Source organism: Chenopodium album, chromosome 6 (assembly GCF_948465745.1).
Source record: "Chenopodium album chromosome 6, dcCheAlbu1.1, whole genome shotgun sequence".
NCBI lineage: Eukaryota > Viridiplantae > Streptophyta > Magnoliopsida > Caryophyllales > Amaranthaceae > Chenopodium > Chenopodium album.
The window spans coordinates 75,845,764-75,863,496 of NC_137839.1; the positions used below are offsets into that span (position 1 = coordinate 75,845,764).

Consider the following 17,733-nt stretch of genomic DNA (forward strand, 5'->3'; position numbering starts at 1 on the left):
GGTCGATCGGGGGAAAGATTACGCGACAGGGGAGAGGGTTCAGTGCGGCGCCGGCGTCGTGGTGGAGGGATTTGGGCGCACCGGCGCCGGGGGGCTGTTTGAGCGTGCGTGGAGCAGTGAAGGGATGGCGCGTGGGGTGGCTACCTGGCTGGGCGGGTGGGGGATGGGTGGTGTTTTTTTTTTTAAATAATTTATTTATTAAAAAAATAATAAAACTAACCCTAGTTAAAGATTTTTACCAAAATACATCATTAATATTATAGTTAATATATATTAAAAATTTATGATTACCAAAGATAATTGGATTTTTTGATGTTTACCATGGAGAATAATAAAAAATTGATGAGTACCATTAAGAATTTCCCAAATGTTTTTAATTGAACTTTTACATTAACAAATCACAAATGTGATAAAGAGAAACGTGTCAACTAATTTAAAACGAAAAAAAGTATAAATTGGCCTGTTCTAAACATATACCAATAGTTAAACACATGAGATCATGTTTAAAGGATTGTGGGCTCACAGATTCTCCAAGGCTCCAAACTTTATATACGACTCATCTTCCTATTCGATTTGTCCCCTACTCATTACTCGTCACTCTATTCCCTAAGCCAAAGATCTATAAATAAAATCAAATAAGCCATGGTTCCTTCTCACTTCTAATCTTTCATCACCATGAACATATTGACCATTCTACCCCTAATTTACCTCCTCCTCCTCCTAGTTCTCAACCAACAATTCACCGTCACCACATCGTACTCATTATCAATCCATGTTCTTCTTAAGTTATGTTGCTACACTGTGCAACGACAAAGATTATATAATTGATAATTTGAGAAGATCATGGATTGATAATGAATAATACGATGCGATCATAAATGATAATGAGTCTTTTCCTAAACAATTAATTCAATAAAAGAAAATGATAAATAAAGCCCTTAGCATTAGGGCGCATAGCCCATACAAGAAGCTTAAAAATGAAATATTGATAATTATTAAGCATTATCAGCACTATAGGATGTATGATATTTTTTTTTGTAAATTCTCAAAATTTTATCAAATTAGAAAATGTATTTAGTGCTTATTTGCAAGCCTACTGCTGACAACATTATGGTAGCACATAACTATTAAATAAATTCTTATAAATGATATATTTTTGAAAATTTGCGATCAAATTATGTGTTAATTAGTGTTATCGATGCTTAATAAATCTTCATATTCATTTTAATCTTCCTTCATATATATGTGTTGCCTACGGGGCTTCGTATTTCATTTCCCATTAAAATAAAAGGTATTGGATATTGACAAGACAGGTGAGTTGTGAATGGGCTTTGTTTGATTATGAAAATATCAATACAAGCCAGATACAACATGACTTTTTTTTTCTTAGCTCGTTCTAGGCACAGCTCAGTGTCATTCAACACGTGGGGTCGATTACAGTGGACTCCTAGATAGGGTCGTGTATGAAGGTCGGTGGGCTCACAAATAATATTTGGGAGCCCACCTCCCTTTATATACGACCCATCATCTCCCTATTCTCTCCCCCACACATTAGTCATTTCTCATCACTCTATTCACTCAACCAAAAATCTCCAAATTAAAGAAGCAATGGTTTCTACTCAATTCTACTCCTCCACCACCATGAAAACAATGACCATTTTACCCCTAATCGTCCTCCTCCTCCTTACTCTCTCGACAAACATCGTCGTCGCATCGTATTATTCACTATCTATACACGATCTTCTAAAGAGTCGTGGCCTCCCTGGAGGGCTCTTTCCAATGAACGTAAAGTCCTACACACTTAGCCAAAATGACTTGTTAGAGGTGTTCTTTGACGAGCCATGTGAGGCTAAGTTTGAGACGTTGGTTCGATTCGATACCGTGGTAAGGGCTAACCTGTCATTTGGTGGTCTAAATGGTGTTGAAGGACTTAGCCAAGAAGAGCTATTTTTATGGTTACCGGTTAAGGGTATAATCGTCCAAGATCCTTCTTCGGGTGTCATATTGTTTGATATTGGCGTTGCGCAAAAACAGCTTGCTTTCTCTATCTTTGAAGATCCTCAATTTTGCAATCCTGATAGTAATAATTCTTCTCCCTTTTTTTTCTCTTTTCTTTATTTAATTTTTAATGTTTTTTTATTTAATTAATTATAAGATTAATTTATTACATTATTTTGAGATTTAATTTATTCTAATGAATATATATGTTTCCTCACAAAATAAAAAAAAATTTGTATGTGTTTTTTTTTAACGTGGTTAAAAAATGACAACATTGAAAAAATGTGTGATATATACCTTTAAAAAATAAGGGTTTAAGTCATTAAGTGAAATATATTTTACTAAAGAATATACATTTAAAAATATTAAATGTACTACGAGTAATTATATACATTTCAATTATTAGTTCATTTTGGTTGAAGAGATAAGTTAATGAAGAACATGGGAATTAATTCATTAAAAAAAACAACGGTGAATTATTATTCGACTTACAACATTGAATGTTGTATACGAGTATTTAATTTGTTTTTTTTGAAGGTTTTTCTTATTTAAAGTCAAAGGTGTACGACTGAGTTAATATAGCACCTGATTTTTGCCTAGTTTAATTTATTGATTAAGTGTTGTTGCAAAAGTAAATGTATGATTAAGACACTAAAACAAGGCTTTCCCTCTTAATGAAAATGATAGTTGAGAGTATAAATTAGGATGACCTTATTAAAGATTATAATTTTGGTTATTCAATACTTAATCTATAAAATATTGTGCTAAAAATAATAGTTTGGTTAATAAAATTCATTTATTTTTATATTAATTACAAACCCAATAATGGCTTTAGATATTATCATAGGGCTATTTAATGTATTTACACTTAGGCAAAAACTAACGAACGCCCCGGGGGCGTTAGATAAGCTAGCTAAAAGTAGAAAGATTAAATTAAAATGAACATTAATTACACTGATCAACTCGTGATTTTGTCATGCTTATTCAAATTTATACCACTTTTGATAGTATTTTTAATTCTTATCCAACAGCGCCCCAGGGGCGTTCGTTAGCAAGATCCTTATATATTTAATTTAAACCAAACAAATTTAGATGAAACAAGTGCAGAAAAATAAGTTGGCTAACCAAAATGACTTTTAAAAGTTAAAATATTTTCAAATTATTGAAAATCAAGTATATAAAACGCACTTAAATATATAATATCATGTTTAAAATATTGTATCACTTTTTTTAAATTTTAATCAACTAAACTAGTTGATCAAACTATCCTGTTACAAAATACTTTGTAATATACACATATGGCAATATAACATTTATGAAAAAAAAATCTTTTGACCACCATTAAATGTGACACATTTAAATAATTTGGGTGACAGCTAAAAGTAATTATAATTCCTAGTCACAAACAAAAAATGTGGGTTGGTCAACATCGGTTACACAAAATTTACGAATAATTCATGTGCATTTTTATGGTTATAAACTTTTTTAAACTCATAGCTAGCAGCCTTATTAACAAGTGAAAAATAATGTGCATAATTGTTTTCCTATTGGTCCATTTTCTATTATGTGGGACCATTAAACGTTTATAAATTATAATGTTGGAATAATAATCAAGTTTATGTTATTTTGCGTTGTTATACTCGTGAATTACTTCACTTACATTGGGCCCTTTTTTCAGTTTTATTATGTGGGGCCCAAATAACTTCCTATGGGAATATACAATGGGCTAATATTACTACTTGTAAACTAGCATTAGGTTTTAAATTTGTCCTTAACAAAGAAGTAATTAATATGATAAAATTATGTTTTAATCAAAAATATGCTTGTTGGTTTTAAAGTAGTACGAGTACTAATATTGTTATATAAAGATGAATTTATACTCCATATATAACAATTAATTGAATGTTGAGTTAGTAATTTTGAATTTCCGTATCCATAATTAATTTGCATGATTCAATCTACTCATAGTGCATTAAATTTATTTCTTATGAAGAAATTAAATATACTTTAAAAATTTAAATTTGAGCTGAGCTTTTAATTAACGTACACATCATAAAATTGTTGATCACAGTATTTCAATTATTAGAACTCTATATGTTAATCGATGAACAATTATTGAGATTGATTTGTACTGCCTTAACCTGTGTATCGTAGTGTTTCCATGTTATGATCTAATAATTTGATAATATAGTCATTAGTTACATGTAATGTTTCGTTGAGATAATAAGCCTACTATATTGTTTCTTGCTTATTATGACATTTTGTTAAGAGGTGACTTTTACTTGGTTTAGATTATGCTTGTGATATATTGAATGACTAGTTATGTTTGTATATATGACGTGCTATATTTTCTTTTGCTCATTTGAGAATTCCAAAATTATGATTTCTAACAATAGTTATTTAATTATGATACAAAAATGCAGGTTCTTATATACAAATGCCACTTGGAAGGAAGGGGAGTGATCATAACCATCAATATCAGAGATAACAAATAGCTAATTTTCTCCATAATAATAATAATAAAGAATACAAATTTTGATAAAAAAAAAAGGTGGGAATTCATTGATTTATATATTGATAGGACAAAGGGCTGGAAAGAATCAAATGTTGGTGTTTTTGTCGCAAAAATGTTTGTTCTATCAAGTAAAGAAATCATAGAAAAGTTTAAAAAGAAAAGTTTATTTAAGGTTTTATGCTTGCTTAATCTTCTTTTTTGCTTAGATTAATGACTTTTAAAGATTAAATTAAAGCATTTGAGTATAGATCTTCCTTTTAGGATTGTATTCTCAATTACAAGTACAAGCATCAACTCCACCTGACTACAACAAAATCATAATTTGACACGTCCTTAGCTTTAATTATATTTATAATTCTTAAAAGCAATTTTGCATAATAAAAGAGTGATATAGGTTGATTTATAGATTAGTAGTGTATATTGAGGTGGAAAATGAGTGGATCATCTAAGTTGTTTAGGGTGAATTTTATTTGTGTATGGTCATTTTTTGACAATGAGTCATTGAGTTGATCGAGTATAAGTCAAATAAAACCGAGTATAATTAGTCTATAATGTAATAATAAAAAATAGTAATGTTTTTTTAAGATACGATTAGTTTTATTATATTATTTTCAATCGGGGTCTATTTGAAATGAATCAGCATCACTCACTAAAATACTTTTGGATACAATTTAATTAATTAGACCTATATTAGGTTATTACTTGTTTAAAATATTTTATTTGATGTATCAAATCAACTAGCCAACACTCCCTCCGTCCATGTAAGTTAGTATACTTTGAGACTAAAAAAAGGGAGGGAGGGAGGGAGGGATGAGCATGAAATAATGTATTGTATACCGCTAATTATGGTACTTGTTCATTTTATGCATGAAAATTTTTTATGGACCCATATACAATAATTTGAAATATAATCATAACTTGACCAAACTAATTAAGATACAAAGTCAACCGAATGTATTTGCATATATTCTAACAATTTCCTTGTCTTATAATCCTCATCACTTAAGTTCTTATTAGAAAATCTAATGATAAAATAATTGCTGGTATGAAAATCATAATAGTAAAAAGCAAAGAGAGTAGGAAAATAGAAGAAAACAATTGGAGTTGTGTAAAAAAAAAAATTGAGAATAATGATAGTGAATTGTAGCAAGAGGATTATAAATGTATTGAGAATGATACGTGTTACAAAAATAATGAGTATTATAAATGTATTGATATATGGAGTATAATATATTAATATGTTAGATGGATCCATTATTAAATTTGCTCCTTTTTTTTTTCTTTTATTATTGAAATATCTTGTTACTAGAGCTTCACGTATCACATGGATCTCACTTAAGAGTTATTTTTCGTCTAAATTTAAGGTATTCAAAAAACTTTGTTGTTAATTATTACTTTTTCTTCATATAGCAACATTTGTAATACTCCACAATCCACAGTACATGTATTATTGTCAAAGTTATATCTCAATAAGCAAAAAATGTCGACAATTTAGAAACAAAATAGTACTGTAGTAGTAATAATAATAATAATAATAGTAATAGATCAAATCAAATTTCGAAATAATGAAACTCTACCTACTTGACAAAACGAGTTAGAGTTACTCCATGTGTGTTGGATGATCCTAACTATTTAATGAGATATTGAGATGTATTGAAAATTAATTATTCAAGACTTGATTGGTTTTGCTCTTGTCTTTTATTATCATTGTTGGCAATCGAATATGAATGCCAGCCTATTTAATCGCATGAAATCTTTGAATTGAATGAATTTATGTTTGTGCTGAATAATGAATTGAATATACACGTACAAAGTTCAAAATATATTTTGACAAATATGTAGCCTATTAAATTTCAATCAATAGCTTTGTTGACTTTATGGAAGTGAAATGATTTATTTCGATTGTCGGAAGGGAAGTTGGACTCAATATTGACCCTTTTTTTTTTACGAAGTAAAGCACATGTATACTTGTAAATTGAGATCTATTTGTATTTCGACCAATGCAATGTACGGGTTGTATTGAAAAAGAAGGGGTTGAGATAATAAAATGATCGAAAGAGGAAAAAAATGAATTAGAAGGGAGAAACTAAAATAATTATAATTTACGTTTTGCATTACTCAATTACTTCATTTTTAGAATGTGAGAAATGAATAGGAACGATATATACATTTAACTCTTGAATTTGTGTTTATATTTTAGGTATATATTTGTTTATGAAAGTAATGATGTGGAGATTGAGTTATTTTATAAAGATAACTAAGTATAATAGAAAGAGACAAACAAATCTCAAATTGAGCTTGCTTGAAAGTTAAAATTAGGGTTATAAATACATAATCAGAGATATCAAGATTGTGATTTGTGAGTTTTGACCTTACTATATTTTGCTCCATAATTAATTATGATGTTCATAATGATCATAAATTCATAATGTTTAAAATATCATATTAATATTCCTTGAAACGATAGTTAATATTAACATATACCTTATATTTTTTTTACTGTATAACATAGAATAATCCGTAATATCAGCCATGTTACAATATCATATCGTCTATTAAACAAAGGAACAAAATTAATGTTACAATATAGCACAAAGAGTTTATAATTTTGATAGCAATGACACAAGCAATTTTGTGGTAAGGGGGAAGGAGGAGTTTTCACATAATCGTGAAATGCGGATAGTCTTGACTTTGGACATGTTGACATAGGTGGCATTGATAATGACAATAAGTGGGCCTCAATCAATTTTCATGTAGTTGATTGAGTTCTTTAGCGTACACTACAACTAGTCCAGGGCCCAATGGGGCCTGATAGAAACGGGCCTCAGCTCTCAAGTGTATCGTTTTTTGTCACTTTCATGTCTTTTCTTTCAATTTCTTTTTTTCCCTTTCTATTTTAGTTCTTTTAGAGGTAAGAAAAAGGGAGAGGAGTCAGGAGACTCAAGAGGGGATGGGAGATACTTGTATTAGGAACCCTTCTCACGGGAAATATTCTTAATACTACGTCTGTTTCACATTTTTTGTAATTTTGAAAGGTGCACGGACTTTTAGGAAAAATTTATTTGTGAGTGTCAGATAGAGAGAAAAAAAATAAGAATACATGTGATAAATAGAGATTGAAAAAATGACAACATGAAAGAAAACATTAGTTGCAAATAATGTGTAGCATCCATTTTTGGCAAAAGTTGCAAAAATATATGAAACAAAGGTAGTATAAAAGATAGGGTGGAATACAAGATGAGGAAGTACGAGGAATAATGTATGTCCACATAGTGTCACTAATGCAATAGCCCATTAACGTAACATTTACGATTCGGAATTTCGGACCACATAGTGTCACTAATGCAATAGCCCATTAACGTAACATTTACGATTTGGATAACAACTTAATTTGCTTCTCTATAAACGTGATTGGTATTTGATGGTATTTGGGTGTATTGGTAATTATATGCTCGATTTTCCACGAGATAATTAATGTGTCTTTTGTTGAGTTGAGTTGTTTTATAACTTGTAACTTGTAAGTATTCGAACTTGCTAGTAAGAAATCATGAGAAAGTATACATAGAGTCTTTATGTTTATAGCTTAATAATGTTTTTTTTAAACGGGATATAGCGATTTAAGGCCTTATTTGGTTGAAAGGAGGGGGGGATTAGAATTTATAGGAAATAAAGCCACAAAGGTAACATGTAATTTTTTGAGTTCATTTTTCAATCAGATTATAAACAAAACTTTATGTTAACATTATGATGTGGTAAAAACCTCATAGATGTTACAAATTATAAATAGTATGTATAAAATATATTCGTATGACAGTGATGAGAATCTCGAACCAAAAATGAATTGATATCTCTTTATCACTAATAGTACTTAAATCTGTAAACTTATGTATAGAACAATCATGGATGAGATAGATAGCATGCATGATTAGAAATTGTCTCGCATGAGTCGCATCTCTCATAATTGTGTCAATTTGGGTTATATTTGGTGAGGTCAGACGGGATTGAATCTTTTATAAATTCAAGTCATGCTAATTTATTATTTCCATACAAGTTAAAATCTAAATCTATTTTTTAGATTGATTTTAAATTGAGTCAATTTTTAACACATCTAATCTCTCATGAACCGGCCACTAGCTACTAGCATTAATTAGGTTTGGTAACCATTACAATTTTGGAAGTGGGCCGGGGGAAGAATCGGCCCCCTTATTATTCCTTAATTTTCATGCATGTGCATTTGTCCCAACTCCCTCCAATTCAACACATCCTTCTATATACCAAATCTTTTTTTTTTTTTTTTTTTTTTTCATCCAAATTCTTTGGCTCCATTCTCTGTTAAATCAATTGGACAACAATTATATATACTTCGTATTAAGTTAACATGACTCTCATACTTTGGATTTTTTCGGTGAAAAAGTTAGATTTATAAGTTTATAAGCTAGTCAAACATCCTTTCTTCTAGGACAACTTAGCTCAATACAATTTAATTACGTATCACTGTATCAGTTATTATTTCAATGAAGAGAAATTGAACTTATAACAAGCAATTGAAATGAGCTTGAACGAAGTTGAAATAATAATCAAGTCAAAGAAGTCAAACATAATTACACTTGGCAAATCACATTTGTATCATCAATAATTCCCATGATAGGAAGATTACAATTTACAAATACTTCTATATATACCTCTCTTACTTTTAACAATATAGTGAACAATATAATACATGATAAGTTACCTATGTCATCTAGATTTAGTTACCACGCTAAAGCTAGTTTGACTAGCACTATCAGCGTAACAACTAATTCCGGACATAAGATAGTTCACTTTCTAGTTTCAGACTAGCTTAGCACAATCTACTCCGATCCTATATTCTTTGATTCTAAGTATTCAAGCATATAACCAAAATTAAAGATCAAAAGAACAAAAAGAGAGGGAAGATACATATAACATATATGTAATGGATTCAAAGTTTAGCTTCAAAAATCTCAGGACTAATATTCTTAGTATGATCTTTTCTAGTAACACGAATGTAACAAACAATGGCAGCAACAAAAGCGAAAGCGAATCCTCCAAGGATAACATCGCCACCCATAGGGATATCGTGGTGTCGACTAACCAACCTTATGTGTTGTACATCACCAATACTTGATACTGCCGGAGCTGAAGCTGGAACTTGAACGTGAAAAGCCGGTTTCGGGTTCGGTATTCTTTGTAATAGTTGCATCCTAGACACTGCCATGGAACTTGACATTTGAACCAAGATCATGAAAGATATAAGAACAATAAATCTTCCCATTTTACTAGCTAAAATTAGTAAGGATGGTATATGAATAATGTTGTTGGATTGTATGAAAAGTTCAAAGTTTTTTTTGGGAGTAATTAGATTGAGAGAGACTAAGTTAATAAGCTAAGGGTATGTATATAATATATATGTATGACTGTATGAGTATTTCCATAGGACGAGTTATGGCCCTAGATATTGTCTGAGGTGGTGATTTTATAAGTATTTAATAAGGTTGGTATAATGTTACTTTAATGTTCCCAAAGTGTTGGTTATAAAATAATTGAAAGCTGTAATAAGACATGACAATTCATTATTATATAGAAAATGACAACAAAACACCTTAATTAATAATTTTGGATTAGTGGTATTGTTCTTTTCGAAAATCAATACAATTACAAGTAATAACAAAGAATGACGGTACATGTGGTTTTGTTATAAATTCTCTGTTTGATTATTATTAGTACTATTTTAATTAATAATGTTTATATATAATGATTTGGACCATGTTAAAAGAAATCATACCAAGTATTGTTGTTATTATTAGCTATATTATTATTAGAGCATCTTGTTAATTACAACGTTAGATACCTTGATGTAAATTATGGAAAAGTTAACGTTGAAGGGAAGAGCAAGATGGGGAGATGAGATCCTGTTTCCTAAATAATTTGTCAACTAGCTTAACTTAGATTTGAATCAGACATTTTGGTCTTCAAATATATGGACATGAAAGTAATATTGAACGAGTGAATGTTTTTGACAAATGTCAGTGATATCATAAAATAAATAGTTTATGTAACATAATAATAACACTGTTGTATAGGAGAGTATGTAGTAGAGCATTATTGATGTTGGACATTGTATGTAGAGAGGTTGAGTTCCTCACCAATAGAAAGAATACAAATTAAACTCATCACGCGCCACGTGTACAAAATTACAAATGTAACTTGCGTGTATCAAAGTAATTTGATCTGAACAACTCATTTGTCACTTAAATAACTTGTTGGCTTGTAGTTACTTCCTCTTAAAGTATAAACTTAATTGACAATTATTATAAAAACATATAATCACGATTTTATATTAAATAATCAAACTATAATAGGATTGTAGGAGGGTGCATATGTAGTAGAGGAGCATGTAATATTAAGTATATCTTAATCAATCCATGCAATGTCAATAGAGGAATAGTCAAGGTTAAATTCCACAATCCACACCAGTACGTGGTAAGAATATAAACTTATTATACAAATATGATCTGATTACAATTCATTCAATCCAAACGACTTATTTGTCACTTAGCTCGACTCGCATGTAGCTACTCTTCTTTACTTAATGTAATGTAAGACTAGACAATAATGGAGGTCAAAATTCAAGAAGACTCCAATAAATTAGTGAGCCCAAGAAAGTAGTTGCCGTAAACATGCAATGAAATAATCAAGTTTCTGCGCCAGAAAATTGGATGAATGGTGGTAGATGCATCAAATAAGATTCTCTTAAATTTGTAACGCGGTAAAGAATGCATCAAATTTTGCCAACTGTATTCTTGGAGTTTGCTAACCACTACTATAAGTACTATACTTATACGAGTAATATAAAGCTGGATTTTATAAATAATGTGTACTTTTCTTATAAATATCTTTTAATTTATAAGTAAGCTCTTAGCTGTTGCTACTTACTATAAGAGTTGTAACTAGCAGTCTAGCACAATTTGGTTTTCTGTAGTTGTTTACAAGAATTACAACTGTATGTAAATTTCAAAATCTCAGCTGGTCAATTTTACGTCGGGAATATTATATTAATTGAGGGATTTTCGATATGATATCAATATTGTGTCTATTATTTATAGAAAATGAGTTAAGGAATTGAGAGTTGTTGCGAATACAGTAAATCAGTAACACGTCACATACTCCCTTTCATAATTTGTATGAATAAGACGTTAGAGTGTTTCAATTGATCACTCATATTCATGGCTAACAATTTTACTAAATTGATTTCCTAAAAAAAAAAATTGCCTTTTACTTCATAAAACACTCTCATACTGCTTTTTATTATTATTATTATTATTCTTATTCTTATTATTATTATTATTATTATTATTATTATTATTATTATTATTATTATTATTATTATTATTATTATTATTATTATTATTATTATTATTATTATTATTATTATTATTATTATTATTATTATTATTATTATTATTATTATTATTATTATTATTATTATTATTATTATTATTATTATTATTATTATTATTATTAGTATTATTATTATTGACAAATGTGACCTTGTTAGCTTTCTCCCAAAGACTATGCCTAATAATGAAGTTTTAATACATGGGGAACACAATTTATGTACGAGGAACAACCTTTAAAAAAAAAAAATCACGGGACCAAATTTTCTTTAATTAAAATTAAGTCATTATTAATTTTGTAATGTTCATTTGTCAAAAAAAATAAAAATTAAAAAATTGTATTGTTCAACTCTCCTTAATTTCTGTAAAAAAAAAAATAAATAAAAATACACAATTGGGACAAAAAGGAAGTTCGACAAAGTAATAGGTATGCATCAATCATTTATCAATTGGTGCAACAAATTGGTAAAATATTTTGCATAAGTGTGCAATACAGCAACATGATGCTTATAAATGCACATACGATTCAATAATGAAACATCTCATATTCATTCATTAAATTAAAGACCATTATACTTTTAAATTCGCAACATATAATAAAAGAACATGGATGAATGAAATAAAAAACCAACATGATGCATGTATGTATATAATGAACATAAAGAACATTATTCAAAACTCGAAAGCATAATGCACCGCCCTCATGTAGTCATGTATAATAGTATAATCTACAAATTGAATAATAGTTCTAGCTAAAAATTAAATATGATAGAAGTCACATTACATGTTGGTACAATTCTTAACAATAAGCATACTATATATAAACTTATAATGTAAAATTATACGTACGGATATTCAAGTAAGAACGTATACCACAATTTATTGTTGCAACTATTCAAGGAATTGTCAAAAGTAAGTACATTTAATTACTATGATGTAAATAATAGATTTTCTTTTCAGAATAGAATAAAATCATTGAACAACACAATATAATGCATGCTTTTACTATTTTCTTCTCCCACCCTCACAAATATAAACCTTTTTGACCACATTATGTATGAAAATAAAAATATATAGCTCTTGATGATTATTAAGTATGAAACTATATTATAAAAAATCATTTAATTCATCAATTAATCCATGGTTTTATTTCTTCATATGCTGCTAATTACACTCATTATCATTTCTTCGGTCTCTTCAACGTCGTTCATACCCTAGGAATGTAGCGTAGAACAAAGTTAATTAAGCTATATTAACAAAGAAACATGCTTAAAAATGACTTGATTTAAATTAAGTTGAACTGATTTAATATTTCTAACCTCTAAACAAGAACTAATAACCGCGGCTCCATTAGAGGTGGTAAGATTTGTGTCATTAAACTCTAACCCTAATCGAGTTATGGCATCGACTAATTTCGTAAATACTCCCATTTTCTTCTCGTACACAACTTTTATCCATACTTTGTTATCGTCAATGGGATTCACCTTCACTTCAGGCTGTCACAAAAAAAAAAAAAAAAAAAAGTTAATTAGAAAGTACTTAATTAATTATTATGTACATTTGTACGTACTTAATTAATTAAGTATGCAAACAAACCTCAATTCCATAATTCTTCATGTCTTTTTTTGCTGCAAATTTATTTTCGTCTTTGATAGATGATTTAATCTCCTCTCTAGGAGGATAACGAGTTTCGAGTTCAAGAAGCTCGTCCTTAAGCTCGCTTACTTGGCTATCAAGCTCTTCAATGTAAGTAATCGCGTCCTTAATGATATATGCTTTGGTCATCTAATTAAATTAACCAAAAAATGAAAGTAATAAATAAATTAAATCTTATTTGATTAAGAAAAGACGAGTTAATAAGTATTAGAAATAAAAAAGGCATAATTTGTGAGAGTCATAAGAAGTAGATGCTTGCATTAGTGATAATAGGGACTAATGCTCGTAGTTGAAGAAGGCGGTCATTAAGCTTGGCACGCCGTCTTCTCTCAGCGTCTAAGTTCTTGGATTTGAATTTAGAATCATCATTGTTGTTGTTATCGTTATCGTTGTCGTTATCAACATCAGAAGAAGCATATGAAAACTCCATGTCAAATTTGATAGATGGTTTTAATTTTTGAAGAGGGTTTAATAAATTACCTAAGTTACAATAATAATAGGTATGTATATATATATAGGTAGTTAATTAATTTGGAGGGAATCTTTATTGTTAGAGGTTGTTAAGTACTTGTTGGATGGTAAAAGGCGCAATTTGGCATGATGAGTGAGAGAAGAAAGAGAGATAAAAACTTCATCATATGTACTTTCCTAACAGAATCAAAGCACCTGAGTTAGAAATTAACAGCTTTTGACATGTAAATAGTATAGCTTAAGATCTTTTGGCCTTAATTTTATTACTTATGTTTAAGGTGCAATAAACAATGTAATGTGTGATACGTAGGTAACATTACAAAGATAAATTGTGTCGTTTCTTTTAAATAAAACTAAACAGTGTTTGATAAACAATTTGCTCCATTACATAGACGGAATTCGATTCGAACTAAATATGGTATTATAAGTCTAATTACTAGAGATTTGTATATTCGTCCAAAATGTCTCATTGAACTGTAATATGGAGGGGTGAGGCCGTGGGGGTGATCAGGATCGAATTCCAGCCCAGTCACACTAGGGGGAGATATAAGGACTAACCATCGCTCCACTCCTTGATCCTCACAACTATTCAAGTTATCGAGAATATGTGATGTTTTTTGGTTCATGAACTGATGGATATTTTGTTAAAGATTTTCTGTTTCTTAGCTTGCACATGCCACTAACCATATCGATCATAACCGTTGCAAATAACACAAAATTGCAGTCAAAGAAAAACTTTGAAAAATAATGTTATTGTATACACTTTATACATAATTTAAGTACAACAATCACTAGTACAAAACATACATAGAAATATTCAGTGAATCAATAATTAGTACACTGTACAAATTGGATGTCATTTATTTAGTACACCTGCAACCAGCCAGCCAGTAGCGAAATTAGTTGTTAATTTGTTATTAGTGCAGTGTAGGTTGCTGTCTACTAGATTTTGTCAGCCAGCCAGTAGCTTGGTTGCTGTCTACTAGAGATAATCAACATCCTGGTCCACTAGCCCGGCCCAATTCAGTCTAAAAATAGGGTGGATTTGAGCTCATTTCTAATTAAAAACCCAATCTCGGCCTGAAAAAAGTCCAAAAAGCATGCTACTTTTTTATCGGTTTGCGCAGGAGAAATTGTGTAAAGGCCTAACCCGATCCGATTTTTTTTTATCTAATACGAGATTACGAGTCATGCATTTACCAAGTAAGGCTTGGTGTACTCGCCCATTCCACAATGATTCTAAAGCCCTACACCCCAACCCAAATAATGAAATAATTAGTCCAAATAGACTTGGACCCCAAGCCCATTTTTCGATAACTAGTTTTCATTTTTTTTTTGAAAAAAAATTCAATATAAATAAATTGTACAGCTTAGCTTATATCTAAACATGACAAATTAACCTATACTCAATTATCCGTCCCAAAATATCCGACTTCAAATCCAAATTATACCCAAAATCACATGATACGATATAGACTTATTGATAATAGAATCAAAATTGGTCCAACTCTAATTTGAAACCAACTTAAACAAGTCTTTTCTGAAAATGACTCAACCCAAATTGACTCGATATGAATTCGATTTGAATGGTTTGAATGTCACCTCTCTAATGATAGGTGAAAATTAAAATACCAAGTAATTGGTACGAGTAGTTTAGGTTAAGTCAACTTCAGTTGGGGTCAAAAATATTGGATCAAGGGATTTTGTTTACCAGACTACGAGTACATTTCCTTGGATTCGTATTCAGATTGGATATAATTTTAAAAATGAATAGTCGGTCAATTTTGCCGGGTAAAGTTATTAATGTATTATGGCGCCTAAAATAGACTAGTGTATACAGTAACAAATTCCTGCTTGGCTTTGCTATCACTTTTTTCATCACGCCATTTCCAATGTCTTCAATCTCTCTCCTCCTTCGCCGAGCATTTTCTTCATCTTCGGCCATATCTTCTGTAACCAAAATTTCTAAGGTCGTTTACAAAGAAGCTGATGTCAAAAAGGTTGCAGAAGCCTTCAAAAAACACACCCAGAATTCCAGTTTTCGTAAAAAAACCAACTTTTATGAACACACTGTTCAACGATTAGCCAATACCAAGAGCTTCAGTTTGATCGAAGAGATACTTGAAGATCAAAAGCAGTACAAAGATATTACTGATGAAGGGTTTACTGTTCGTTTAATTACTTTATATGGGAAATCAGGCATGTTTGATCATGCCCATAAACTGTTCGACGAAATGCCTGAACTAAGTTGTAAAAGAACTGTGTTATCCTACAATGCCCTCTTGGGGGCTTGTGTTAATTCGAAGAAATTTGATAAGGTTGATGGGTTTTTCCGTGAATTACCTGGGAAGTTGTCAATTAAGCCTGATGTTGTGTCTTATAATACTGTGATCAAGGCTTTTTGTGAGATGGGTTCTTTGGATTCCGCTCTTTTGTTGCTCGATGAAATGGAAAAAGAGGGATTAAGGCCTGATTTGATCACTTTTAATATCTTGCTTGATGCAGTCTACAGGAAATTAAGGTTCTTGGAGGGTGAGAAACTGTGGAGTATGATGGATAAGTATAATGTAGTTCCTGATATCATAAGTTATAATTCGAGATTACGAGGATTGGTGTTAGAAGAAAAGATGCAGGATGCAGTGGACTTTGTTCAGGAAATGTTGTCCAAGGGTTTGAAGCTTGATGTTTACACTTATAATATTTTGTTCAGTGGCTTCTGCAAGGATGGGAAGTATTTAGAGGAGGCCATAAAATGGTTTGATGAAATGATGAAAAACAAGTGTCCACCAGACCGTCTGACATTTTCTACATTGTTAAGATATGCTTGTCGTAACAAAGATTTCCGCTTTGGTTCTCGGTTGTGTAGATTATTGTTTTATCGTCGTTGTCGATTGAATGAGAGAGGCTTGATTCAGAAGGTTATTGATGGGTTAGTGAGGCAGTCCAACATCAGTGAAGCAGAGATATTGGTGAAACTTGGAAAGGATAGTAGATATTCTTGTTATAACAGCCTTAATATGCCTAAGTTTGATACTTAATATAGATTCCCTGCCCTGTGTTATGTTTCAGGTAATTATATCAAAGTTGTTTGTTACTTAGCTCTGTTGAAAGATGCTGAATAAAAGTAGTGAATCAGGTATTACTATCTTTTAACCAAAAAAAAAAAAAGGTATTACTATCTTTACTTATTTATAGTATAAGCTGTTTTATATTTTCATTATTAGTTAAATTGACCTTATTATGATACTTCTTATACTATAATATGAAGTGTATTTTTTTTATGGTTTATTTTCTATTATAGACAAATTGTTTAATTTGCTATTAATGCTAAACTGTTTACTGGTGCCAAGGGCATGTTTATTTTTAGGTGCATAGTACCATATATGTCTATGATACTTGGAAAACTTATGAATTCGTATATGAAGAGAATCCTTAGCTTTGCAAATTTAAAATCGGTTTTTCCTGTTTCATGAACCAACCTGTCATTAGGAGGTGGTAATACTTATAGATCAATGGGCGAAGTAAAAATAGTGAATGTTAAATAAGTGCTTCTCAACATAGCTGAAACACCCATGAATTGTAATATCATATACTTGAATGATTTGTTGGACACATATTCACATCTGATACAAATGTTGATGATTCACCAATATAAATGCACTGCTATAGTTCTATGTT

General features: G+C 30.3%; 3 protein-coding genes across 3 annotated transcripts; 2 read left to right on the forward strand and 1 right to left on the reverse strand.

Moving 5' to 3' along the window:
• Window positions 1-1,545: 1,545 nt before the first annotated feature.
• LOC145635330 (uncharacterized) lies at window positions 1,546-4,773 on the forward strand. The gene is made up of 2 exons (XM_081686609.1): window positions 1,546-2,080; window positions 4,422-4,773. The coding sequence occupies exons 1-2, from the start codon at window positions 1,609-1,611 to the stop codon at window positions 4,484-4,486; spliced, it is 537 nt and encodes a 178-aa protein (XP_081542735.1). The 5' UTR covers window positions 1,546-1,608; the 3' UTR covers window positions 4,487-4,773.
• An 8,402-nt stretch (window positions 4,774-13,175) lies between these two features.
• On the reverse strand, window positions 13,176-14,014 carry LOC145637274 (transcription factor DYT1-like). The gene is made up of 3 exons (XM_081688743.1): window positions 13,844-14,014; window positions 13,525-13,713; window positions 13,176-13,424 (listed from the first exon to the last, which is right to left on the reverse strand). The coding sequence occupies exons 1-3, from the start codon at window positions 14,012-14,014 to the stop codon at window positions 13,176-13,178; spliced, it is 609 nt and encodes a 202-aa protein (XP_081544869.1).
• A 1,866-nt stretch (window positions 14,015-15,880) lies between these two features.
• Window positions 15,881-17,278, forward strand: LOC145635331 (small ribosomal subunit protein mL103 (rPPR7)-like). The gene has a single exon (XM_081686610.1). The coding sequence runs from the start codon at window positions 15,948-15,950 to the stop codon at window positions 17,091-17,093; it is 1,146 nt and encodes a 381-aa protein (XP_081542736.1). The 5' UTR covers window positions 15,881-15,947; the 3' UTR covers window positions 17,094-17,278.
• Window positions 17,279-17,733: the final 455 nt, after the last annotated feature.

What these genes read in the sequence shown, in the direction of transcription:
- LOC145635330 (XM_081686609.1), top strand. Translation starts at nt 1,609, where the DNA reads ATGGTTTCTACTCAATTCTACTCCTCCACCACCATGAAAACAATGACC. An exon ending in TCAATTTTGCAATCCTGATA is followed by an intron (nt 2,081 to 4,421) that starts GTAATAATTCTT and finishes ACAAAAATGCAG; the next exon opens with GTTCTTATATACAAATGCCA.
- LOC145637274 (XM_081688743.1), bottom strand. Translation starts at nt 14,014, where the DNA reads ATGGAGTTTTCATATGCTTCTTCTGATGTTGATAACGACAACGATAAC. An exon ending in TAGTCCCTATTATCACTAAT is followed by an intron (nt 13,714 to 13,843) that starts GCAAGCATCTAC and finishes TAATTTAATTAG; the next exon opens with ATGACCAAAGCATATATCAT. An exon ending in TGAAGAATTATGGAATTGAG is followed by an intron (nt 13,425 to 13,524) that starts GTTTGTTTGCAT and finishes TTTTTGTGACAG; the next exon opens with CCTGAAGTGAAGGTGAATCC.
- LOC145635331 (XM_081686610.1), top strand. Translation starts at nt 15,948, where the DNA reads ATGTCTTCAATCTCTCTCCTCCTTCGCCGAGCATTTTCTTCATCTTCG.